General features: G+C 39.7%; 1 protein-coding gene across 7 annotated transcripts; it reads right to left on the bottom strand.

Moving 5' to 3' along the window:
• On the bottom strand, positions 1-27,661 carry LOC124133516. Of its 7 annotated transcripts, XM_046497920.1 has the most exons (6): positions 27,528-27,585; positions 25,323-25,401; positions 15,080-15,231; positions 5,348-5,667; positions 4,209-4,973; positions 1-1,591 (listed from the first exon to the last, which is right to left on the bottom strand). In XM_046497920.1, the coding sequence occupies exons 3-6, from the start codon at positions 15,135-15,137 to the stop codon at positions 200-202; spliced, it is 2,535 nt and encodes an 844-aa protein (XP_046353876.1). In that variant the 5' UTR covers positions 15,138-15,231; positions 25,323-25,401; positions 27,528-27,585; the 3' UTR covers positions 1-199. The 7 variants fall into 7 exon arrangements, with proteins under 7 accessions (XP_046353876.1, XP_046353877.1, XP_048239523.1 ...); XM_046497921.1 differs by lacking the exon at positions 25,323-25,401 and having other exon boundaries at positions 27,528-27,631; XM_046497925.2 differs by lacking the exons at positions 1-1,591; positions 4,209-4,973; positions 5,348-5,667; positions 15,080-15,231 and adding exons at positions 18,526-20,233; positions 21,293-22,051; positions 22,384-22,706 and having other exon boundaries at positions 27,528-27,661.

Below are 27,661 nucleotides of genomic sequence, written 5' to 3'. Positions count from 1 at the left end.
TCAAGTCGTTATGCAGAGCTGTAGAATACAGCAGCCATACAGGTTTATTTAATTTAATTCAACACAATAAAAGGTTAAAACACCATTTCATTGCCGAATCACATGCTGTACCTGCATAGTCCATGCTTATGTTAAGTACGATCAGTGAGATAAATAAGCAAAATATATACTCTCATCAAATGTATGTGTCTACTTTAGTCTAAAACTCGATAGTGCTGATTTGTTCCTCGTTGCTGTGTTGAGGAATGACATTGTCCATGTACCAGTTGACCCAGATGGGGACGCCATCTTTGCCAGGGGTGTGGAGCCAAGCTGACACTGAAGGAGACAAGCAGTAGAGCTGTCTGACTGGCCACAGTAGAGGATGAGCCCAGCGGGGAGGGACACAGTCCACATAGCAGGAGGCCAGCACACCGTTGACGACTATGGTTCCAGACATGGTAAGAGGAGCGAACACACCAATCTCTGTTGACGTGGACAGCCCTGTCACAACCTCCTCCTCAAAGAGTGTCTTCTCGTGGTTGTAGATAAGCACACGATCTGCTAACTTAACCTGAGCTGCAGGCACTGTGTGCTTTGTTCCATCAGACACCAAGTAGATGTGATGATCGGGTGACGATTGTATGTAATGCTTTGTAGTCGAGATGTTGATGTAGTTGTTCATTCTATACTCATCAGAATGGATAATCAAGTACACCTCAGAATAATCAATGTTCCCCTGATCAGTTAAAGACAGGACTCTGTCACCAACACGAATATCCTTCATGTTAACTGTGTGACCACCTTCAAGCACCACCGTGGTATGGCCAGGGAAGCAGCTTCTTCCCTCCTCCTTTGCCTTTTCTGCTAACTTTTTTGCCACCGCTCTTTCAATTTCTTCTTCCGTTATTTCCATATTTCTCCTCCGTTGGATTTGTTTCTCTTTTTCCTGTATCATTTTGGCTTCTTCAAAAAGATCATTTGTATACTTCTGGCCTTTGTGTAGCTGGTCTACTATATATACTAGTTCTATTATGTCATCACGTATTTTCCCTTTATCCTCTTCCACGTTGTTGAAAAGGATGTATCTGTAGCCACATTCACTAATCAATTGTGCCAACTCTCCACCCTCAGCTTCAATGTACTCCTCAATTGTCTTCTTGTAATTCCTGTGAAAGCTGTCTCCATGAGTGAGAACGATTACTGTGTAATCCTTAAGAATATCTTTTCCAAATAACGTTTTTAGCATCATTACTGCCATCCTTTCTTCGGGTGTTATGCGTGCAATTATGTTAAACACGAGTAAGAATGCATGGAATCCGTCAGGACTCATGGCAATGGCTGTGGTAATTTCCATTAGCGTTTTCTCGTGTTCCTCTGTATCCATGGTGCCAGGTGTGTCGACCACGCATATCCTCCTCCCTCCTACTACTCGACACTCCCTCTGGCATGTTTGCGTTACCGAGGTTGATGACATTCTTGAGATAAATAAGTCTTTTCCAAGAATCCAATTTCCAGTGGCACTTTTGCCATGTCCAGTTTTTCCCACCAAGACAAGATCAAGTGTTTCCCCTTCAGGTAGATCGTTTAGAACCGCACGGCTATGCCCGGTCTGAAAATTTAAAACCACCAAACGTGTTATCCAAATCACCAATTGAAAATTGAAGTCAGTATGAACATAAAAGTGGACATCTTGTTAAAGTCTTATATTTGTATTTGTCTTGTCTCGCTTCGACAAATCTATTTTGTGTTTATATTTATTGCACCTCAACAACTGAACGACCTAACTTGAAAGTACAAAGTTCATTTGCTGAAGGCAGAAAAAGGATATTTGCTCAAATGACAAGATATTATGGAAACTCCTTTGTTTATGTTGGCAGCAATGTAGATATTACAAAGTTAGTTTACAGATATTGGTGTGCGAAAATATATGGAAATGTCGTCATGCTTGTAATAAAGAAGCGTAAGAAGCTATTTTGTCATTGGTAACATATGCAACTTCTTAATGCCACCCAAAAGCAATATGCTAATAAGAATATGAAATAATGGCTATCCATGTTTGCATTTGTACGTCTGTCAAAGATGCTAAATACAGATCTATAGAGGTGGTGAAGTCTGTAGCAGGACGTATCTGTAAATGTACTATCAAACCACAGATTTATTTGAACTTAATTTGAAATGTTTGTGTTGCATTTCAAAGTTGCATTTGGGTTGTCAAGTCTCAAGGCTTTAGAAAAATTGCCACACCTAGTTATTTTCCTTATGATTTAGAGGATATTATATCATCGTTTATGTCGTAAACATAGTATGACATGAACACGAATATAATGTCCTATTTATTACCAAAGAAGATGTCTACATACAGAGACGAATTTAGACATTCTTTTTGCAACAATTTGTGGAATGACGTCAACATTCCTCACCTATGACGTCGTGTGTAATGTGACGTCATCCCAACCTCCCGTCACAATAACAGTCACATTAACAATGCCGCCCGGATGATGGAAACAATACACTAATGTCTCTTGACGTGATATGACCAAAGGGCACATATAGAGAATACTACACTCTATCTCGTTAGATACCTTTTCTACGAAACGAGTGGACTTTCTATGATATCTGAGCGAGAGAAAGTTCACGTAAAATTTGTATGTAAGTGTAAATACATAACAACTTTTGTTCGTTGACAGACCAAACTGAAACCGGTTGCAAAATCTGGTTGCGCATGAATATTGATATATGCCCAAATATGGGTATTGTTTACATTCCTATGCATACGCATTTACAACATGCGCCTGCAGTTGTGTTTGAAAACAAAACAGCTCAAGATCCTTTTGGAAGAATGTCTTCAACTTATGACAATTCAAGCGCCATGTTGTTAGTACGCAGGGCACCCTAAAAGAAAATTTGAAAAGTCACATTTGCGCTGCGCTTTGAATATCTGACCAACAGTCGGTCACTCGCGCTGCCGGGGTCCCGTCTGTGCATTCAAAATTGTTCGGTTTCCTTGATCTTTCAGCTGAATTTATATCATGTCCGTACCATTTTGGAAGAGGGAAATCAGAGTGTTCGCCAAAGACATTCATGTTTACTGTAGCACCCTTTACTGAAGACGTAAAAAATCAACACGCTCAAGTCTGCTTGCATGTCAGCTTCGAACAAATGGCAAGGTCACCACCAGAATAAGGAGAGACAACCGTGATGTACTCAGCGTTTTACGCTAGAGCTAGGGAATGTTATTGTTCATCTTTGGGATATTTTGGGCCACATAATCAGAAAACAGGCATACTTCATACGAGATTTTGAATGATTTGTATCGGAAATGTTCACTTTGAGTGATCTGGTTGTGCAGTCGTGAACAAACAACTCCCGAAACAGTGCCACAAAATAGGCTTCGAAGAGGACACTGATTGCACAGCCGGATCATCCCAAGTAAGTCTAGATATCTGTCCAGATAGTTTAAACTGACTTCATTTCACCACGCTTATCCTTTTACCTTAAATCATTGGAAGTTGCGAAATTAGTCGGGTGCTTCACACTTATTGGGACCCTCGATCTATTGAACAGTAGTCGTACATTGTAAATGGATATAGCTCGATTAAATAATGTCTGTGGAAGCTAAATGCATAACTTATATAGGATGCAAACCGAATTTGATGCGAGTGACAATCTTATTTGGTTTTATAGAGTGTTTGTTAATATCCTTCGTTCACATGAGATTGCTTCAGTTCTACCTTGTAGTTGCAAAATAAATGACGTCTTGCGATTTTTTATGAATGAAAAAAGTAGTCCCGTCGTGACAGAGGTCACGGTTATTCAATCAAAAGGAATAAAACAGGGTCAACCTTGTACGACACACGTGTGACGTACGGATTTAGTATCTTACCACCTGTATCTTCACCACGTGGGTAATAAATAATTTTTATGAACCCTGATATGTTTCCCCTCGTAGGTAATAAATGTATATTATTACATTTTTTCTGCCCTCACAGCCAGTTGTAAGAAGGCAATATTCGGCAGTTTGGATTTCCATTGAATTAAGAACAGAAGGAAACGGTTATAGTAATACTGGACAAATCCAGTAATTTACATTTCAACATACGTGAAAGGGCCTGTAAAACATTATAACGTGGTATATATAAATATATATGTTCAGGTTAAATTAAGTTAGGCTCTGAAAAATGTCTGCATAACTGGGAATACGCTTAAAAGTAACAGAAACACCATACCATATGTTGGCGAAACTGTTGTTCGAGTGTTTCAACCTCTCGCCTGAAGTTCACGACTGTGTGTTTCTTCTTCTTATACATGTCGAATGCTGTCTTCGTCAGAGATATACCATCACTGTTTGTCACATCAAGTTTTGATATGACATCATTGAAAACTGTAATTACATCATCAATGCGGTCTTGTAGTTGGAGCAATTTTTGTTTTTGTTGATTATTCAAACTAGTATAATTTATCCCATCAACCAGTCTGTGTAGTCTCGTCCGAGCCTGAAGGACGTCATCATACTGATCCTCCAGGCGAGACAGCTGGACGTCCAGGCTCTTGTCCTTCAGCACTTGCGGCAGTTGGGGATCCAGGACACTAAGTGCGACCAGTTCACACATGATAGGTACACCTTTTCCGCCATTCAACTTCATCACTTCAACTTTGAAGTTGTCTAAGGCCTCAAGCATGCCGCTAACATCTGTTGGCAATTTCCCTTTGATTTCATTTGCAAAATAAGTTATTTCAATTCTTGAACTATCTTTCAAATCTTTCTCAAGTCGTTTAAACCCTTTTGTAGCAGCTGCATCAACAATGCCGAATGAATTGAGTCGAGCCTCAACTTTAGTCTTGATTTCATCCAAGCGACGGGAATTAGACTCAACAATCCTAATCCTAGAAATCAAATCTCCACCATATGTAATGCTACGTACATAATGGGTACCAATGATGTTCTTATTCCAACCGGGTCTTGTTCCTATATCAGTCAAGGTTTCAGTTACCTAATCGGGATAAAATATTGAAACATGGATAACTATAGATATATTCATCATTAATAAAAGTATAAGTGAGCCGGAGACAAGCTGTTTTTTTGTGTACTGAAGTTTACATGTTAACGTGAATAGCTCTTTGGCAACGGTGTCATTACAATTGTTGCACACAATTAAAACAAATATTTATGTTTATTACATTGTACAGGATAATGAAGGTCTTAATACAACAACAGAATTTCATATATTTATTATCTCGGAGTCTAAAAGTTTCACCTAACAATATTCATTATGAAAATTATATGTACACATGCTCTTTGTTCTACCCCCCCCCCCCTTCTCTCTCTCTCTCTTACTCTATCCTTTATGTCTGACCGTATATTTACCATTTCTACATGGGCTGTAACCACAATCTCCAGTGTGTTTTCCTGAGATCGGTCTTCGGTTAAATATGGCCCTATTCCTTCCAGCTTCATGAGTCCAGCTTTCACCCTTAGAGATACATCACTGCTAACATCAACAACATTCCTGATATCTTGACTTTTCTTTATGACAGAGTAGCGAATTGTGTTCTGGTGTCGTTCCATTGTCTTTGTCGTTTTCAGAGTTTTGCCTGTGAAGATGTCAAGCCCAGGAGACATAGTGCGAAGGTCGAATGTCCTGCCAAGAGGCATGGCAAGCTGACAAGGTACGTGGAGGCTTGAAGCTGGAGTGTTTAAGGAAAATGAATTATTATAGATCAAGGTTGCTTCTGTACATCCTCTATCTAATTCACAACGAATAAAGAAGATATCAACGTACACTAAATACATATTCAGGATTGTAAAAAAATAATGCATAGTAAACAAACTCGTGGGGTTAACGTTAGGGGTTCTTTAAGGGATATTCACTGTATACTAGACAAAAGTTTGGGGTTCTGTGAGGGATATTCAATGTATAGTGACAAAGGTTTGGGGTTCTGTAAGGGATATTCACTTTATACTAGAGACACGCAAGGGATATATCCTCTCAAGAAAGGTTTTACGACAACTGTTTCTCTCGATGAACCGCCTGATGACTTGACTTGCAGGAACTCACCATAACACTTGGATACCACAAATCCAGATTTGAAATGATGTTTCTGAATCTTATGTTCTCCTAATATTTTCACAGCAACATGATCACCAACAGTAAACATCCTTGACACGCTTTCAGATGTCTGTTCTGGATGATGTTATTTAGCTGACATATGTGATTAGAGTATAGGGATCTGTAAGTGATGTTTACCGAATAACAGCCAAAAGTCACGGGGCCCTGTAAGGGATACTCCCTGTACACTAGAGAAACGTGTGGGGTTTATGTGAGGGATATTCACTGTCAACTAGCGAAAGGTGTGGGGTTCTATAAAGGATATTCAATGTAAACCTGAGAAAGGTGTTGGGTTCTGTGGCAGGCTCAAGTCCTTATGTGCATAACTTTTAGTAAAGATTTATTAGTTAGTAGTAAGGTTATATGGCCTTGTTACCATTTTAACTGATTCGTTTATTACGATATTTACATTATAAGAATATATTATAAGTTATAATATTGGTTATGTATTATACGTTAAACATTCATTCCATCACTAAGTATTATAAACCCCTGTGTACAGTAATGGAAAGTAAATGTATATCTGTATGCTTGATGTATGTTGGTAAGTGCAGGTGTATGAGTGTTGTATGTCTAATATGAGTGGCTGTTGTACTATATAATTTTATACACTATTTTACCATAGGATATCACTTGTATATAGTATTCTGCATTTGTATTTCTTTATTATGCAGATTTCCCAGTGGCAACGTTCACCGTGCAATAATTGTTTCCGGTATTACCAGTTCAGGTTTCACCTATCTGGTATGTAATGTTCATTATCACTTTATTATCATTTTAATATATTTTGTATCTGTGTATTGATGTATTGTACGGATACGTCTGATGTATTGTGTAATGTAAAGTAAGTGCTATTCATTTAATGGAAGTGATATAGATATTTCAGAAATTTAAAGAGTAACTATAACGGATTGTATATATTTATTTCTATGTTATATTTGCTTATGTTGTACTTTCATTGTTTCAGGCTGAATTAGACCGCCTACGTGGTCTAATGGTAGAGCGTCAGCCCGGAGAGCGGAAAGTCTGGGGTTCGATCCCCGACCGCGTCATACCAAAAGACGTTAAAAGATGGTACTTGTTGCTACCCTGTCTGGGGCTCGGCATTAAAGGGCTAAAACATGGACTGGTCGGCTCGGAGTCAGTAAACTGTGTCTTAGTGGTATCTCAGTGAGCTAGCACTATAAATCGGCATCAGTCCGGACTAGTACAAGCAGCCACACACATACATACACGTGCATGCACGTCGCTATATAAATGTAATAATCTTTGACGCGACTTAAAACACAATTTCACCTCACCTCAGGCTGAATTAAGTACGTACGTACATTCGTACATAACAATAAAATAAACGTCATCAGCCTCACCCCCTACAGCTGTTTGTGATTATTTGGCCAGTAGATCGCCTACTCTACTATCGGCCAACACAACCACGGTTACAGTTTTATAAGGGATATTCCCTGTTAACCAGCGAAAGGTTTGGGGTCCTATAAGGGATATTCACTGTTTACCTAAGTGAGTGAATGAGTTACAATTTAACGTCACATCGGCAATATTACAGCCATATCGTGACGAGTATACCCGAGAAAGGTGTTGGGTTTTATAAGGGATATTCACTGTATACCTCAGAAAGGTGTGGGGTTCCATAAGGGATATTCACTGTCAACTAGCGAAAGATATGGGGTTCTATAAGGGATATTCACTGTCAACCAGCGAAAGGTGTGGGGTTCTATAAGCGATATTCCCTGTCAACCAGCGAAAGGTGTGGGGTTCTATAAGGGATAATCCCTGTCAACCAGCGGAAGGTGTTGGGTTCTATAAGGGATAATCCCTGTCAACCAGCGAAAGGTGTGGGGTTCTATAAGGCATATTCCCTGTCAACCAGCGAAAGGTGTGGGGTTCTATAAGGGAAATTCACTGTCAACCAGCGAAAGGTGTGGGATTCCATAAGAGATATTCACTGTATACCTGAGAAAGATGTTGGGTTCTATCAGGGATAATCTCTGTCAACCAGCGAAAGGTGTTGAGTTCTATGAAACGCCAGAAACCTATGATTATGGGTTCGAATCCCTGTTCGCCCCGATTATGTTTCTAGGTTTGTCAGCACCATACCCGTGCTCGTGGGTTTCACCGAAGTGGTAAACGTCTGAGACCTGCATCACTTCGGGCTTTCCTCCCACATTAAGCTAACACGCCGCGATATAACTGGAATATTGTTAAAAGTGGCGTTAAACCCATCTCACTCATTACTCGTGTAAACTATCCAAAGGTGGTTATGAAACGAACAAGGCTGTATAAAACAGCCACCGATTTCACATGCCCATAAACACCATGTCATCTCATGCTGGATTGATAGATATGATTAAATACTAATCATGCTTTACAACCATCGTCACGGTAAGGGAGGTAAATCTCATTTCTTACCAAGGACACATTTGAAAGCCGGCCTGTACACAACACTGAACATGTTATGCCTTCTGTGGGCCTAATATATATATTTTCGACTTCAGCGAACAGTGTAACGATTTGGATCTCAATATGGTCCCACAGTAACTTATATTTGTTGTATGGCTGAAGGTTTTGAACGTCGTATATTGATTTCCTTTCATCACCCACAAACATTCACTCAGTCTTGTCCACGAGGTGGCATGTTACAGTGTACAGCGTTAGTCAAAGAAAAGTCATATGGATACAGGGTATGCGTTAACAACCATTCTACATTTGAGTACTCACAAATTCAAGTTCAAAGTTTATTTCGGAAGAAAGGCCGTTGGCCCACGTACAATAAATTACAAAAATCAATTTTGAGACAGATGTGCGTTTTGTCTAACAGATAGAGAGTTGTATAAAAACTGTGCACAATTAATCAACATCAATTGCTTATTGCATGACACTAGAGAGTACAATTTTCTTAAACATGGGTTTTGACAATAATATTTTGGGAAATATCTGTTTCTTAAATGCTTATAATATGGACATACTAACATGCAATGGAACTCATCTTCAACAGCTTGCATGTCACAATAATTACAAATTATTTGAGAATATTCCACACCACAGCATCTACCAATATTGTTCATCAAGGGTAGCTCACCAGATCGTAACAGAAAAATAATATGTCTATAACGTTGGCTAGATAAATTTGTTAAATAGAATTCAACGTTCAAAAGTAACGTACATTCTTTATAGAATATTAATTTACGAGATTCACAAACTTTACTATACCATTCTTGTTGATAACAATCTTTTAGTCTTTGAACAAAGGTATCAATAAATATTTTACAATCACCAACTTCTTGCGAAATCCAAACAAATCCCAATCCATAATCAAATAACATTTTTTAAAGATATGTGACCCATGTAATGCGACCGGCATCACCTAGAGACTTCGATAGTATGTAACATTGCTTTGGGTATCTAGTATTAGGTAAATATAATAAATGTAACCAATAGTTAATACATCTTTTTATGGTAATCAACATACAACCCATATCTACTACAATCTCCTAATACTGCTGCACTTGTGACATGATTTCCAACACCCAAAACAAACTTACAAAAATTCACATGAAATTTTTCAACTGCTGGCATTTTGTTAAAGCCAAACACTTCTGATGAGTACAACAAAATGGGCTTTATTAGCATATAAAAAATCTTAGGCTGAGATAGGAATATTCTTAAAACTAATTCTTATTTGCTTCAATGCAAAGAGAGTTTTATTAGCCTTATTCACCAGTGTATTGACGCCCGTAGTCCAACACAAACGGTTTGAAAATATTAATCCCAGGTAGCTGTAATAAGTAGAAACTTTAATATTAATGTTTCCCAATTTCCAACTCTCTGTATTTCTAAGTTTGCCACCATTCCTGAAAACTAAAATTTCGGTTTTATCCAAGTTTACATGCAATACCCATTTCAAGCAAAATGTTTTCAGTATATCAATCTTTCTCTGTAGACCAATAACGCTGTCATCAAATAAACATAAGTCATCTGCATATAATAACAATCAATCAATCAATCAATCAATCAATCTTTATTCATGGTACTTATGAGGCCAAAGGCCTATAGTACAATGTGTGGGGCGTGTTACAATTTCATACATTTTCTTAGTTTCATGGCATGATAAATGAACATTGACAGATTTCTAATAGTTTCTGTACAATCACGAGTCATTAATTTACAAAATTTGTTACCGTTTGGGTTGCGGTAGAAATAGTTATTTAGATATTTTGCTCTTAAATCTTCATACACTGGACATACACATAAAAAGTGATATTCATCTTCATTACAATGAGTTTTACACATCCTACAAAGTCTGTGTTCTCTTGCAATACCTTCATATCTGCCTGTTTCAATAAATAGATCACGTGAGCCACAACGGAATCGAGAAAGAGCTGTTCTAAACTTATGTAAATTTACACTTAATAGATAAGGTTCTAATATAATAGTAGTCTTAAATGTAGTGTAATAGTTTGCTTTTCTAGAACTAAACAAAGAACAATGCCATTTTTGAATGTACATATCTTTTAAAGTCTGTGTCAAACGGGAGAAGAAATGTTGTGGCATATCTACATGTTGCTGTAACCAAATATAACCATATCCACATTCGTATAACATGTTTTTAACTTTTGATGCCCAATTTTGTTTCCCATGGCTGTCGTAGAGAAGCATCATATTATAACATTTTTTCGGGTATCTTGAAGATGGCATATTTAATAGCTTAACCCAGTATTTAATAACCTTTAAATAACTATTAATAAACATGGATAACCGTCCGCATTCACCATATACCCTTGCGTTTTCTGTGCTAGATTTTACCCCCAAGAACCGTTTACATGCATATAAATGTATTTTCTCAATAACATCCAAATGTTCTAGGCCCCAAATTTCGGATCCATACAATAGCATCGGGCTTATTTTTGTATCAAATATTTTAAAATAAACATCATATGTAACATTGTCCAGAACTCTAAGACTTTTTAATATGCCTACAAAAATTTTCTTGGCTTGCAATGAAATGTTATGTGCATTCCTTGACCAAGTTAATCTACTTGTAAAACACAAGCCTAAGTATTTATAAAATGGAACAACTTCTACAGGCTTCCTTCTGTAAAACCATTTTTCTTTTCTGGATATGTTACCACCATTTTTAATAACTACAACTTTGGTTTTATCCATATTTACAGTAAGTTTTGACTCGTCACAATAACTCTCTAATACATGTATTTGCTTTTGCAGGCCAGGTATTGTGCTCGAGAACATGACTATATCGTCAGCGAAAAGAAGCAGAAATAATTTAATAGTTTCGGGGTGCAGTTGTATTCCATCAGTGCAATTTTTTTGGATTTGATATGCCAAATCATTTATGAAAAAGGTAAATAAGAAGGGACTTAATATACACCCTTGTCGGACACCCCTGCTACTTACAAAAGTATTCGATATAGCGCCATTGTTCCGTACACATACCTTCACATTTTTATATAGAGAGCACAATAACTTTCCAATTTTGCTACTTAGCCCATGTCTTTGAAAGTATGACCACAAGTTATCCCTTTTCACAGAGTCAAAAGCTTTCGCAAAATCTACGAATACAGCATATAGCTTCCCTCGTTTCACTGATAGATATCTCTGAATTATAGAATATAGGATAAAAGCATTGTCAGTGGTGGAGTATCCTTTTCTAAAACCTGCATGTGACTCACTTATCTTATCCAAAGAATCCGCCCAGAAAACAAGTCTCTTGTTAATAATTGAAGTAAATATTTTACTGAATGTACTTAGGAGAGTTATGCCTCTGTAATTATTAACATCGCTGGTTGCGCCCTGTTTGTGAAGAGGGACAATAATGCCAACTGTCCAATTATCTGGAAAATATGATCTCTCTAAAAGGATATTAAAAATTAGTTCCAAATATGGTATTAAAATGTCTGAGGAATGTTTAAAAAACTCTGCTATCACATTATCATTTCCAGATGCCTTATTATCTTTAAGGTTGGATATTTCAAAATTTCCTCTCTAGATATTGGACATTCAAGAATATCATCTGTTACGCTGTCAACTTTATCTTCCATGGATTCCATGTCAAATAAATTGTTATTGTCATGGCTAAATGGAACTGAAAACAGTTCCTGGAAATGCTCAAACCAGGCTTGAATATCAATATCATTTTTGCAATATCTATTTGGTTTAATGGCTTTTAGCGATGACCAAAATGTTTTAGAATTATCTATGCTTGATTCCAACAGTTTCTGTTTTTGTTCGAAATATTCTGTCTTTTTTTTCCTACAAACATCGTTGTACTGATTTCTTACTCTATTATAGTCGGTTAGTGATCCTCTATCCTTATTCTTTCTAAAGTTATTTAAACGTCTACATCGCTCCTTTTTAAGTAGCTGGCATTCGCTATCAAACCATTGTTGATCATATTTACAGTCCTCATTTATTTTCTTCATATCTGATGCAACAATAATAACAGCTTCAGTGATATACCCAATACTTTCTTCAACATTAACAAATGCTACATCTACAGCCTTCTCCAGTAAATCATTCGCAGTCCCAGAAATAAGGTTTATTCTAAACTGTTCAGCCTTCTCTTCAACCCACACAAATTTGAAGGAAGCATTGTTACGTGTATTGCGTGGCATTGGGTCATTTACTAGAAGCGTACGTAAACTAGTCGTGACAGGAAGGTGTGATGACTCGGCTCGAGACGGAATGTCAAAGCTATGGCACATATCAAACAACTCGGACGAGGCAATAACATAATCCACCACACTCGCACCCTGATTTCCTATAAAAGTAAAATCTCCCACCCCGGCGTCTGACCCGCACCTTCCATTCATAATATGTATATTTAGTATACTGCATAAATCTAGTAAGCTCTTACCAAAATTATTCAAAGATAAATCCACAGAAAATCTTTTTAAGCTGAAATTGTCTAACAGAAATCCCCATACACTGTTATCATGACCCTCGAGATATTCAAGAATATCATCTTCTACAAAATCAGATTCCGTGCTAGTTCTGGCATTCAAGTCTCCCCCAATCATCAAATAAACATCATCACAATGTGCTAGTGTATCAAGTAAGTCACTTTGTAATATTTGTATACTATTTTTGCATTGCCTCAAAGGGTTGGTGTACCAAGTCGAACATTCAGGGTGAACATAGACACATGAATATAGCAAATCTTTTTTAAATCCAAATACGGTTTTATCTAACAGCATAAAAATGCCACTGTCGTAAACTTTAGACCATTTTACATATTTAACAAGCTGCTGTCTAACTAATATGGCAATACCACCAGAAAGTCTACCAAAGTTGGAAATCTTTTCAGCTTCTTTGATCCATAGCTTGAATCCTGGAAATATCAAACTTATGTCTATATCTTTCATCCATGTTTCTGTTATGCCGATGAAGTCAAATGAGTTTAAATAATCGGTAAAATCCTGATCAGTTAATTTAGAATTAAGTCCTGATACATTCCAGAAAACAAATGTTCGATTTTTAAATGTACAATCATCGACATCATCTGTCGTATCTACATGAGGCTTCCTACAATCACGCTCGGTTCTCGTCGCACCCCTAGTGGGTTGCTGTCCTGTCCCAGGCCTTAGCGCGAGAACTCAGAAGTCGTGGTCCTGTGTGTGAACCTCCCCGTCTATGTCCTTGTGAGGGTGATGTTCTGATGTTCTGGCTATCCCTTCTCTCCCGTCTGTGTGCTGTAGTTCTCTCTGGTGTCTCTTGGCTATCTCTCATCTCACTATCCTTCTTCACATCCTCGACAAGTTTGCCTCCTTTATAAAAAAACCTCTTATCTGGATTTTCACGTTGTAACCTGCCTAGCTCTTGTCGCTGGAAATATGTTAAGTCATTAGCCACACCATATCCCATTTCTCTCAGGGTATCCCTGAATCCAAGTGTTTGGATTTTATCATCCCAGTGTGCCATTTTCACTATAAGAGGGCGGGGTTTATTTGTTGTTTTGCTGGATATCCTGTGTGCACGTTCTATGTCTCTATCAGCAAGTTCCCCATATGCAGGATTCTTATTCCTGGCTCTATTAAAAATGTCTAGTATCTTTTCCTTGCACACTTTATAAGATTCTTCTACTCCCTCTGGTACCCCATATACAATCAAATTATTTCGTCTGCTCTGTCTTTCCTGATGTTCTACTCTAGACTCTAGCTCACTAATACTGTCAGACCAGTAATACAGTTCATCTACTTTGTTGGATACTTCGTCAACATCTAGTCTGAGAATAGCCTGTTCTTCTCTGTTCACACTGACTTCTGTTCTTAGTTCACATACCTCTGCCTTGATCGAATGAACTTCTTCTCTCAAAGATCGTATGTCTCTTGATAGCCTGTCTTCAGATTCCTTAATCTGATTTATAATGGCTGATTCCAATCCTGCGAAGTCCCCACCAGTAGGTCCCGGGTTCAATTCTGTCACCGGCAACCAGTAGCAGTGAAACAAACGGGTGTCTCCTAACTTTTTGGATACTGTCCAGTTTTGGGTCTGTAAACAAGGTTGCCTTGTCCTGTACATTCATATATATCTCATGAAACACGTTGGCGGCACAAAATCCAATGTAGACATCGCATATTCCATAGATGATGCAGTGATCGATCCCACAGTCCATATTGTGACAAGAGCAGTTGTACACAACAAAATCCTGTACGCCATTGTTGTGCCCCCCGTCCAGTCTGACACAGGGGTGTAGGGGAAAACAACAAAATATCAACAAAGCCCTGTCCAACAAAAATACCTCTCTGTCCTGAAGATTGCGACATAAGTTCTAGCTCAACCAAAACATTAAGAAAACAACAGGGGACTCAATGGGCATCCCTGTCTGACACCACTTATATTATCAAAAAACAATGTAATTTCATAATTAGATAACTTAACGGCTGATTAACTTTGGAGGGTGCATATCCATAGTACATGGAGGTATGCGTTAACAGCCATGTTACATATTGAGTACTCACAGTCATGTATGATGCCTACCACGCACAGGAACAACATATTCCGTAGTACTTGCACCATGGCGGCCGATGTTCCACGTCAGCACCGTTTCTTTTCAATCAAGTGGAGAGGCAGTTGGTAGCTGAAGGCTCTTCGCTTACTCAACCAACAGTCCCTGACGAAACGTGTGTCAACACATATATATTATATAGAGGATAATGTGGCGCTAAAAAAAGAAGACTGGTGGCTATTGTCTCAAAATTGATTTCATGCACTTAGTGATCGATCAGCCATAACAGCTCGCGAAACTCAGACCAGTTTACTACTACTACGGGGGTAATGTAGTGGTTAAAGCGTTCGCTCGTCACGCCGAAGACCCAGGTTCGATTCCAGACTGGAGTACAATGTGTTAAGCCCATTTCTGGTATCTCCCGCCGTGATATTGCTGGAATAAAGCTTAAAGCGCTTTAAAAGCAAACTCACTCACTACCAACACCACAACTACTACTACTACTACTTATAGTAACAACAACAGTAGTATTTGTACAACCTCAGTTTTTATTCACTCGTATAAATTCGCAGAAATGCAATATACATTGACTAGCAGAAAATGCCTATCAATATACATTTGATCACATGCCTCTAATGTGCAACCCGTGACGATCCGGGTTAGGACTGGACTTCAGTAACCTGCTTGTTGTAAGAAGCAACGAACGGGATCAGGTGGTCATGCTGTTTGGTTCATGCATGTCATCGTATCCCAGTTGCATAGATCGATGCTCATGGTGTATATCACAGTGTCTGGTGTATTGTCGATTGTTTACACACCACCGTGACATTGCTGCAATATTGCTTCGTGCGGCATTAAACAACAAACAAAATGATTTGTAACCTGCATTGTATGAAGAAAGGCGTTCCTTGTTTTTCTATGATGAATTCATAATCAGTGTTCTGTAATCACGGGGTGCGTTGCAAAGCACCAACCGCTTGCAAGCGATGTAAAGCGATTCGCCTTACAACAGTGCACTTACTTTCAGCTGCTTGTAAGAGAAACAATCACTGGCTGAGGTCGCTTCTTTCTCAAACCGAAATGGCGGCTGACTTTGACAGCGGAACAAGAAATTCTTGACTGCATCAACGGGGAAATGATCAAAGGCAGCTAACACCCCGTCTGCTCCACATCTTCAAAGTAGTCATAAATTTCATCTGTTCGTCATCGAGCCATTTGTATTACGTTCTTCATTAAGGCAAGGCAACCAAGTGGTAGTTGCCCCTCCATTTTGGAAGAGTGGGCAAGCACTTGGAACTGTTGCAGATCCCGGGATGAACGATAAATTTGCTTTCTCTAAGCGATTCGTGACTTGCAACGTGCCCTAGGGCTTCTATTGATTCCGGGTAAGAATATAACACCCCAGTAACCTATGCAGGATGTAAGAGACAACCAACGGTATGGGGTTGTAGGGCTCGCTGACTTGGCTGGTATCCTGATTAGAAACAACACCTGTAGGCCAGGTTACTTTGAAAGCTCGATCTGGCACAGGCAGCCATTTACATTTCAAAAGCTGCGCTTTGGTCTGTTGTAATGCCGTTAAGTCAGTATAAAATACTGTGTGTGCGTTTGTGTGTGTGTGCGTGCGTACTCAGTGGGAGTAATATAGGTGAAGGCTTAAAAACATATTTCATGGTACACACGTTTTTTTATAATTTTTTAAATTATAGAAATTGCACTGCAAAGATACACTTTAAAATCAAGTGGAAAAATGGAACAATGAACGCCAGCATCTAATTTCACAAGACCTGGACAGTCCAATAGGTTAACAGTTCGATATACATTTAGTCCGTCGACCTTAATAGACAATGTTTTCAATTGTTTAAACATGTCTTATGGACGTATAATTCCTGCTGCATGTAAACGCACTTTCCCTTTAAGCAAGAAGAACATACACAGACAATTTCATTTTGAAATTTACACTGTTTCTTTTTAGGCTGATTAACTGAAGAGGTAGTCACGTGGTCGGACATTTGGAGTTCACACACCTGTGAACGGACAAATGAAGTTCACACGATGTGAACAATTTTTTGTGTGAAATTGATCATGTGAACGGGAATACTTTCCAGGATTTCACTGAATTCTCGATCGGGGTTTATGATCAACTCGTTTTTTCTGTTTTCTTTTTAATTCCTGTATTTATCAGCAATATAATTAATTGAGTATTTTTGTCTGGTCTTGTAACATTTCATCTGACTTATAAATAAATGCTTTGGTTCTGGTGTTTGATGTCGTCTAGCTGCTACATGAAACAAAATGGATTGTCCTTACGGTGATTTGGATATGGAATGGCTATCTTTCAATACTAGTAACTCAAGTGAAGAAAATTAATTCTGTAAAATTACCGAGGTGAACGAAATTGATTTATTGAGCGATATTGACTTTGATGCCTTGTTTTCGGAAATGACAGGAATCTAGCACGCATGAAAACAAAGTCGTACCCTGCTCAGATGTGGCCGCTGACAGAGCAAACGCGACTGCTCCTGATCAATCACAAACTAAAACCCGATTCACTATCGCATTGCGTAAAAATAATCTAGGATTTTGAGAAACCATGGACGAGAAGCGGCGGCACACGAGGAGAGAAATGAAGCTGACATCAGGTCATACAGTAGGTCCATCTCAAGAAACACCAGCTAAGCAAAGTATTACAGCACACACGACAAATCCCAAACTCCAAATATAACACACCCTGACGTTGAAAATTAACACAAAACACACAAGTTTCAGAGCACTCGGTTCAATCCCCAACAGCCCTTTCCGCATCGTCCGAATTGGTTTGCAATTATCTAAACAAAAGGAACACTTTCATAAATCGGCGAAATTCCCAATTTGCTAGTGCCATGAGAAGGTTCACGCGTCAGGGTGTTTTCCGTAACTGCTCCATAAACGTCATTTAACAGCAGTAAGTATAAATTTCATCCTCATGCACACGTTCGACTCAAAATGCACCTCTTTACAAACTTATATGACGTCATACATAAATCCGCGCTTGAAGGTTGACCTCGCCTCGGTGCATCGAGGCCATGTTTAAATTTTTGTTCACCTTGCTGTAACCTAATAATATTTTTAAGATTTGATTTATCCCAAATATTGTTTGTACATTTGTTTGGAGAATGAACTTATGTTGCCATATTTCTCGATTATGTTGTATATATTTAAAGAACTATTTTTCTTTGCGTAACTGAGCATGAGTGGGGAAAGGTATGTGACCGAGAGCCGGCAAATACCGACAAAATAACATTGTCGCAATGTTCCTCGGCGAAACAAGAGGACGTGTAAGCAAATATTGTTACGATATTATTCGGCAAGACCAGTAAAGTACAAAGTATGAAATTATAAGCTCGGAGGTTCACAGTTTAACCAGCGCTTTTAAATCGTTCACACTTCAATGAACCCATCCAAACTGACGTTGAATTCTTAAATAATCAGAATACTTTATTTACAAGATTCATAAATGTGAAGCTGTTCAGCTTAAATCCGATGAACAAGAACTATTTAAGATATATTCTACCCCAAGGAGACTTGCACATCAATGCGATTGAATAGATTGTTGTCACTCTTATGATGAATCAAATGCTGTACCTGCATAGTGCATGCTAATGTTAAGTATGGTCAGTGAAATACATAATGAATATTCATGGCACTAGTGTGTTATGTCAAACTGAGATTAAGAGGCAAAATATATACTCTCATCAAACGTATGTGTGTACTTTAGTCTAAAACTCGATCGTGCTGATTTGTTCCTCGTTGTGGAGTTGAGGGATGACATTGTCCATGTACCAGTTGACCCAGATGGGGACGCCGTCTTTGCCAGGGGTGTGGAGCCAGGCTGATACTGAGACGACAAGCTGTAGAGCTGTCTGACTGGCCACAGTAGAGGATGCGCCCAGCGGGGAGGGACACAGTCCACATAGCAGGAGGCCAGCACACCGTTGACGACTATGGTTCCAGACATGGTAAAAGGAGCGAACGCACCGATCTCTGTTGACGTGGACAACCCTGTCACAACCTCCTCCTCAAAAAGTGTCTTCTCGTGGTTGTAGATGAGCACACGATCTGCTAACTTAACCTGAGCTGCAGGCACTGTGTGTTTTGTTCCACCAGACACCAAGTAGACGTGATGATCATGTGACGATTGTATGTGATGCTTTGTAGTCGAGATGTTGATGTAGTTGTTCATTCTATACTCATCGGAATGGATAATCAAGTACACCTCAGAATAATCAATTTTCCCATTGTCAGTTAAGGACAGGACCCTATCACCAACACGAACATTCTTCATTTTTATTGTCTGACCATCTTCAAGTATCAATGTAGCACCACCAGGAAAGCAGCTATAGGCTTCTTCCTTTGCTTTTTGTGCTAGTCTTTCGGCGACGATTCTTTCTATTTCTTCTTCTGTGTCCTTCTCAATTCTCATTTTGTCTTTAGCTTTCTCTTCTTCCCGTATTTGTGCCGCCGTTTCTAAAAGATCATTTGTATACTTCTGACCTATGTTTAGCTGATCGATGATGACTGTAAGTTCTGCAACTTCGTTGCGTAATTTGCCTTTATCAGATTCCGTGTTGTCAAAAAGAACATATCTCTTGTTACATTCACTTAAAAGCTTTACCAAACTGCCATTTTGTTCATTGATGTAATCATCGATCTTCAGACCGCTCTTCCCGTGGTTTCTGTAAAAGCTGTCAGCATGTGTGAACACAACTATTGTGTGACTCATCAGAACATGTTCACCAAACAGCTTCTTCAGCATGTGTATAGTCATATATTCTTCAGGTGTCATGCGCGCCTGTATGCTCAACACTAAGAGAAATGCATGTACTCCATCAGAGCTCTTTGGAATGGCAGATGCAATTTCCTGCAGCGTTTCTTCCAGTGTGTCCTCATTGACGGAGGTATCCATGATGCCAGGTGTATCGATCAGACATATCTCTCGCCCCCCAACTACTCCACATTCTTTTTGGCATTTAGTTGTTACCAGATTCGATGACATTTTTGAAAGAAATAAGTCTTGTCCCAAAATGGAATTCGCAGTTGCACTTTTGCCATGTCCTTTCTTCCCGATCAAGACGAGATCTAATCTGCTTCCTTGTGGAAGATCCTTAAATGCAGTACTAGTTCCATTCTGAATGAGAGAACACATGAAAACACCATGAAAATACATTGGTAGACTGTTGCGTGAACAATACCGATGTCAGTATGGACAAAGCAAGGTCTACCGATGTGAACCTGCTTAGTTTTACATGACAGACTGGTGACGTTATTCCATCAGTTAAAGGCTCATAAGGGCGGTCGGGTAGCCTAGTGGTTAAAGCGTTCGCTCGTCACACCGAAGACCCGGGTTCGATTCCCGACATGGGTACAATGTGTGAAGCCCATTTCTGGTGTCCCCTGCCGTGATATTGCTGGAATATTGCTAAAAGCGGCGTAAAACCATACTCACTCACTCACTAAAGGCTCATAAGGTTTATCTGCCCAAAATATTGCCTAAATGGGCATAAATGTTTGTCATTGCATTTGCTTCAAAGATGGTCACATGCTATTCACACACAAAGTGTAAGTATATATTTTTCAAGAACGAAGAGATAAAATATGAAACACCTCTCCCTTTTCATTTTTGAAGTTGCAAAACCATTATGTTTCAGTGATTGATAATTACATACAAATGATATAGTCGGACGCGTACAATCGACTCTGCTTTCAGAAGAAATTTCTGTAATATGTAAAGGGTTTTGTTGCATCTGTTTACAATCACCTTTTGCAATGATTGGTTGGTTGGTTTGTTGTTTAACGCCACACTCAGCACTATTTCAGCGATATGATGCTAGTCTGTAAATAATCGAGTATGGAACAGACAATTCAGTTATTGACATCATGAGCATTGATCCACGCAATTTGGATACGATGACATGCATCAACAAAGTCAGCGATCCTGACCATCCGATCCTGTTAGTCGCCTTTTACCACAAGCATAGTTGCCTTTGACGGCAAGGATGAATTCCTGAAGACATATTCTACCCCAGATCTTCACCGGTCCCTTTTGCAATGAATTGTAAAACAAGTATTTTGATAACTCATCTAAGTCTTAACATCTAAAATATAGAGATACTTGACAAGAGATGATGGTTATATATGTGTCAAAGTATATATTACGTAATTATGGACCCACAACCAAGACACATACCTGGAGACTAAGTTGTTGCTCTAATGCAACAACCTCCTGCATGAAGTTCCCTAGCCTTCTGTTTTCCTCATACATGTCAAAGGACTGTTTTGTCTGAGATGAACCTTCGCTTTTTGTTACATCAAATTTTGATATGACGTCATTGAAAACTGTAATTACACCATCGATGCGGTCTTGTAGTTGGAGCAATTTTTGTTCTTGTTGATTATTCAAACTAGTATAATTTATCCCATCAACCAGTCTGTGTAGTCTCATCCGAGCCTGAAGGACGTCATCATACTGATACTCCAGGCGAGACAGCTGGACGTCCAGGCTCTTGTCCTTCAGCACTTGCGGCAGTTGGGGATCCAGGACACTAAGTGCGACCAGCTCACACATGACAGGTACACCTTTTCCGCCATTCAACTTCATCACTTCACCCTTGAAGTTGTCCAGTGCATCAAGCATGCCGCTTACGTTTGTTGGCTTTTTCATATTTATTTCGTTTGAATAATATGCCATTTCAATTCTTGAGTTAGATTTCAAATCTTCCTCAAGTCTTTTAAAATTGTTTCTAGTGGCCATGTCAACTATTCCCCATTCACTGAGACGAGCATCAACTGTTGCTTTGATTTCCTCAAAGTGACGAGAGTCAGATCCCACAATCCTGATCCTGACAATCATGTCTCCTCCATATGTCAGACTGCTAATGTAATGGGTTCCCATTTGGTTTTCATTCAAGCCAGGCTTCTTCTCCTTCTCAGTCAGGATTGTAGTTAACTAGGGGAAAAGGTGACAGAAGCATGATATTGTATTGTTTAATAATCAAAAGGCCAAGCGAGTAGGGTGTACTTTGAGATAACACTAGATGGCCGACTTTGCTGCTATGGTTTTATGTCTCATAATTTGATGTTCACACCCTCGTCCTAGTCTAAATATGGTTCAGACCTAATGCTAACATTTGACAAGCGATTTATGCAAACACGACATGCATCAACCAAGTCAGCAAGCCTGACCACCCGATCCCGTTAGTCGACTCTTACGACCAGCTTGGGTTTTAAGATCAATTCTAACGGGTTTTAAGCAACCAATGTAAGCCTGTATATACATACTGTTTCCACATGTACTGCAACCAGAATGTCCAGTGTGTTTACTTGAGATCTGTCCTCTCTCAAATATGACCATATCCCGTCCAGGGTCAAAATTCCGGCCTTGACATTGAGAGAAATGTACCGGCTGACATCGAGAACGTTCCTGACATCCGCACTCTTCTGTATGACGGAGTAGCGAATTGTGTTCTGATGTGACTCTACTGTCTGTGGCTTAGCCCCATCCGTGAAGATGTCAAGCCCGAGAGAGAATGTGCGCAGGTCGTATATTCTACCAAGACTCATGCCCCGCTGGTAGGGCACATGCATGCCATTTGCCAGGATTTCTGTTGAGTAAACTCAACATATTTAACACGGGAAAATGCCCCATGAAGCCATTTGTCCGTAGGCATGTTATGTTTATATTGTTTGTTTTTTAACGCCGCACTCAGCACTATTCCAGCTATATGACGGTGGTCTGTAAATAATCGAGTCTGAACAAGATAACCCAGTGATTGACATTATGAACATCGATCCACGCAATTGGGATGCAATGACATGCATCAACCAAGTCAGCAAGTCTGACCACCCGAACCCGTTAGTCGCCTCTTACGACAAGCATAGTCGCTTTTTACGGCAAGCGTGGGTTGCTGAAGACCTATTCTACCCCGGATCTTCACGGGTCTATCATTATGGTGCATTCCTTCAATTTGTCTTTTGCGCATTAATGATTCATTTCCCCATACCAAGCGCTGTTTCTCTATAACTAACATTGCGGAATAATAATTTCACACCAGTTGTTCGGTATAATAGCTATCTTGACAGATTCAGTATTCTCGAATGAGTGAGTCAGTTTGGTTTTACGCCGCTTTGAGCAATATTCCAGCAACATCATCGGGGAATACCAGAAATTGGCTTCACACATTGTACCCATGTGGGGGATCGAACCCTGCTCTTCAACGTGACGAGCGAACACGTTTACCACTTGGCTGCTCCACCTCCCCTAGTTTACGCGAGGCCATATCTTTAGCAGTCAGCAGTAGTTTTTAATATTGCCATGGATACAGTATCGAGGATAATGACGGATTATCACACGAGCCAAGACATGCGCGAAAGAACACTATTGCTGTGTCCAGCAAATGTCTCATTGAATCCCTGTCTCAAAGAATAACCCTGATGTTTTCATTGATGTCAGTACAACGTTGGACACCGATATCCCACACTACACACAGAAATCCATTCCTTAAGCAATGGGACATTTGTTACTGAACATGTTGACCGTAGATTTGTCCAGTTGCATATCTGTGTTAAAGGTTCGGGAGAATTTGTCAAAAATGAAAGAAAAGGCCACCTGAAGTGTACTGAGAAAACAGTATGTGAAATAATGGAATACCACATCGATAACACACTGACTTCTACATTGACTTCCACACTGACTTCCACGCTGACTTCAACACTGTCTTCCACATTGGCTTCCACACTGACTTCCACACAGAGTTCCACACTGAGTTCTTACATGACTTTCACACTGACTTAACCACCTGAACTAGGAATAAAGATGGACAGTGAAACATCCTCATTTAGTTATTTGCACAAAAACCAAAATACTTTCCACAAGACTATTTGACGAGAGGGTTGACTTCAAGTTTCCAAGGTCAACTTTCCCTTCATGTCGAGCAATATTCCATATTATGCAACCTTTGATATCTACATTTCACAACTTTTAAGATACACTCAAGCATGCTCTATTAAGGAATATTACAAAACGCTTTATGTACAACATGAGGAGGACATTTCAAAATGTGACTGACATTTCTGGTGCAATACTCTGTTTTGACGTGGGCCATGTCTTCCCGCAAGAAGCAAACACACAGAGATACGCACGGACAAACACACAGAGACACGCACGGACAAACACACAGATACACGCACGGACAAACACACAGAGACACGCACGGACAAACACACAGAGACACGCACGGACAAACACACAGAGACACACACGGACAAACACACGGAGACACACACGGACAAACACACAGAGACACGCACGGACAAACACACAGAGACACGCACGGACAAACACACAGAGACACGCACGGACAAACACACAGAGACACGCACGGACAAACACACAGAGATACGCACGGACAAACACACAGAGACACACACGGACAAACGCACAGAGACGCGCACGGACAAACACACAGAGACATGCACGGACAAACACACAGAGACACGCACGGAAAAACACACAGAGACACGCACGGACAAACACACAGAGACACACACGGACAAACGCACAGAGACACGCACGGACAAACACACAGAGGCATGCACGGACAAACACACAGAGAAACACACGGACAAACACACAGAGACACGCACGGACAAACACACAGAGACATGCACGGACAAACACACAGAGACACGCACGGACAAACACACAGAGACAGGCACGGACAAACACACATAGATGGGCACGGACAAACACTCAGAGAGATGCACGGACAAACACACAGAGACGGGCACGGACAAACACACAGAGACACGCACGGACAAACACACAGAGACACGCACGGACAAACACACAGATACATGCACGGACAAACACACAAAGACATGCACGGACAAACACACAGAGACACGCACGGACAAACACACAGAGACATGCACGGACAAACACACAGAGACACGCACGGACAAACACACAGAGTCACGCACCGACAAACACACAGAGACACGCACGGACAAACACACAGAGACACGCACGGACAAACACACAGAGACACGCACGGACAAACACACAGAGACACGCACGGACAAACACAGAGACATGCACGGACAATCACACAGAGACACGCACGGACAAACACACAGAGACAAACACTTGGTGTTTACAAAACAACATTTTAGAACCTTGTCAACCATCCTTCTAAAGCATGCAACAATTGAGTACTCACTCTGATGTATGCTTGTGTCGAGTCCTAACATATATAAGAACAGCGTGGTCTTTAGAACCAGCAGCATGATGGTGATTCCCTAGGAACACAGGCAAAATGCGGTTGGCTACTGTACTTCAGCCTCTTATGTATCAGGCACATTTATTGATCAACTACGATCACTATGGTCGATTCACATACGAGCGTGCCTGGCGCTTAAAATAGCCGACATTACGTATCGGGAAATCCACTGTTGACTTGTCAAGGCATGTGTTCTGTGCACTAACGTTCTGAAAATAATGACCCGCCTTTGTAAGGCCTCTGTATATATATATATATATATAATTTGTTTTTGGCCCTCACCAAGAGACTGTCATATCTTTGGCTACCCACCCCTGATTTTCTCTGCCCCAACCAAACCCCTGGTCCCCGCGCCCCAAATGATAAATATTATTCACATTAGACGCATTTATATGAAACACTTTGTAAAGCATACGGTCACGGTTCCTGTATGGTTGCCAGCAACATCTGTTGTGTGTAATCGATACATGGTGAGTTGTCATGCATGCCTAATAATGATCTTTCTCGGTTCTGAGAAAGAATTACGCATAACGAAAGTAGAATTGCATGGAGTGTTTGACAACTACCTTTCAGTGAACACGAATCGATTAAGATGTTGTCATGCAAATAGTTTTGAAGATATTGTGCACGATTCAGTTTAGAACGTGTCGTGATAACCAAGTTCATAATTAATATTTGTTAACTGCTGTTACATTGATTGTCAGCTCAGTAAACAGGTTCATATTGTATGCTTGTACAGTGGGTGGAAACACACAGCATTACAACGCTCACTGTCTGGTGTCACCATGACATTTCATTCACAATCATTCTGTAAATGCTATAAAGTCGATAATGACGGCACTATTTGAAGATTTGAAGTGTAAGCATAACAAATTCCTGTTGAGTTTTTTAAAATAAATCATTGAAAAACAGTTTATCTTCATTACAATGACATATGATACAGAAAATTGTTTCATTTGAGCACACATTCGATGATACTAGCATGATATATATTTGTTTGTTTGTTGTTTAACGCCGCACTATTCCAGCTAGCATGATATATAACATGGCATTGTATTAATATAGCATGATATTAACGCGGTATACAATAAGCATGATAATATATAACATAGTATCATATACACATCAACGAGTTGAGGCATTTTGCATGTGCGATAGAGCAAACCTAGAGACGGTCATATCACAGTGGGCAAATGATAATGCCCTGAAAAATAGCGTTACCGTTTTTATAGCTAAAATGGACAGAATTTGTTATCGAATAAAAATAAACAATATCGGTTTTGAAACATTTAGTGCAATCAACACAAATGTCACTGACCCACCTTTACAGATATGGAAAACGTCATAGAAAAAAATATGACGTCACTATTGTATGTGACGTCACCTATCCCTATAACAACGGGCGTGATAATGGCCCATCGTCAAACAATATGAGGGGATTATCAAGTTACAGTGCCCCGATCATTTCTGATAACATGCGGACGGTTTAATGATAAGTCTATCCATTTTAGCTACAATACTCGTCGATTTTAATGGGCCATCGATATCAGCCCGGGTGGTAAGAAATTGATGTTACGTCCCTTAGTGCGTCGTCTGCTCGTCTAATTGGCTAGCTTCCAAACAAGGTGAAAATGTATTGCATTCACTTGCAAATAAATTGTACTGTCTTCCCCAAACGTGATTTAGGTTCTAGCAGTCCTCAGTTTACCGATCCAACACTGAGGCACAGTCTTGTAAAATATTGGACAAAATTGAGATCCAAGATTTATAAGTTAATTACTTCTGCGCACGCCAGTGTGCATGGATGTATTTGGTAAAAAGCTTCAACAAAACAAAACAAAGGCATTACCCCTTTTGCAATTAGGAAAACACCAATGTACGTGGGTACTTATACTACCATGTGGTGGACTTCATATAAGTCCGAATCATCCTAGCATAGCATAAATACTGAAAGAAGCGCCAGAGCTTCAGTGAACATCTATAAAAACTATGTGGTGATTTCAAGTGCGCATCATAAAATTGACACGTGGTTTCTGTTACTACATGACACTAGAATTTTCACATACTGAATAAACACAAAATATAACATAAGTTACATCCAAAACATATCTAAAAGGTTCTTGACGATATAATTAATAAACTTACACTATGGATGGCTGAAGTTCGACTTGATATAGCATGCAATGCTAAAAAACAATTTGGGGAACCCACGGGACCAATGTCGCTGTTGCGACCGACGAACGTTCTAAAACTAGCACTTCCGGTCCTAAGCGAAGCGC

This window comes from Haliotis rufescens, unplaced genomic scaffold (assembly GCF_023055435.1).
Source record: "Haliotis rufescens isolate VD_foot unplaced genomic scaffold, xgHalRufe1.0.p SCAF_5, whole genome shotgun sequence".
NCBI classification, from domain to species: Eukaryota; Metazoa; Mollusca; class Gastropoda; order Lepetellida; family Haliotidae; genus Haliotis; species Haliotis rufescens.
The sequence above is the reverse complement of the archived record's forward strand: the minus strand, read 5'-3'. Positions and strand labels throughout refer to the sequence as shown.

Excerpts from the sequence above, each read along its gene's own strand:
- LOC124133516 (XM_046497925.2), bottom strand. The coding sequence starts at position 25,389 with ATGCTGCTGGTTCTAAAGACCACGCTGTTCTTATATATGTTAGGACTC. Across the intron at positions 22,707-25,322 it reads CGACACAAGCATACATCAGA|AAATCCTGGCAAATGGCATG; the intron begins GTGAGTACTCAA and ends TTTACTCAACAG. Across the intron at positions 20,234-21,292 it reads AGCAACAACTTAGTCTCCAG|AATGGAACTAGTACTGCATT; the intron begins GTATGTGTCTTG and ends TCTCTCATTCAG.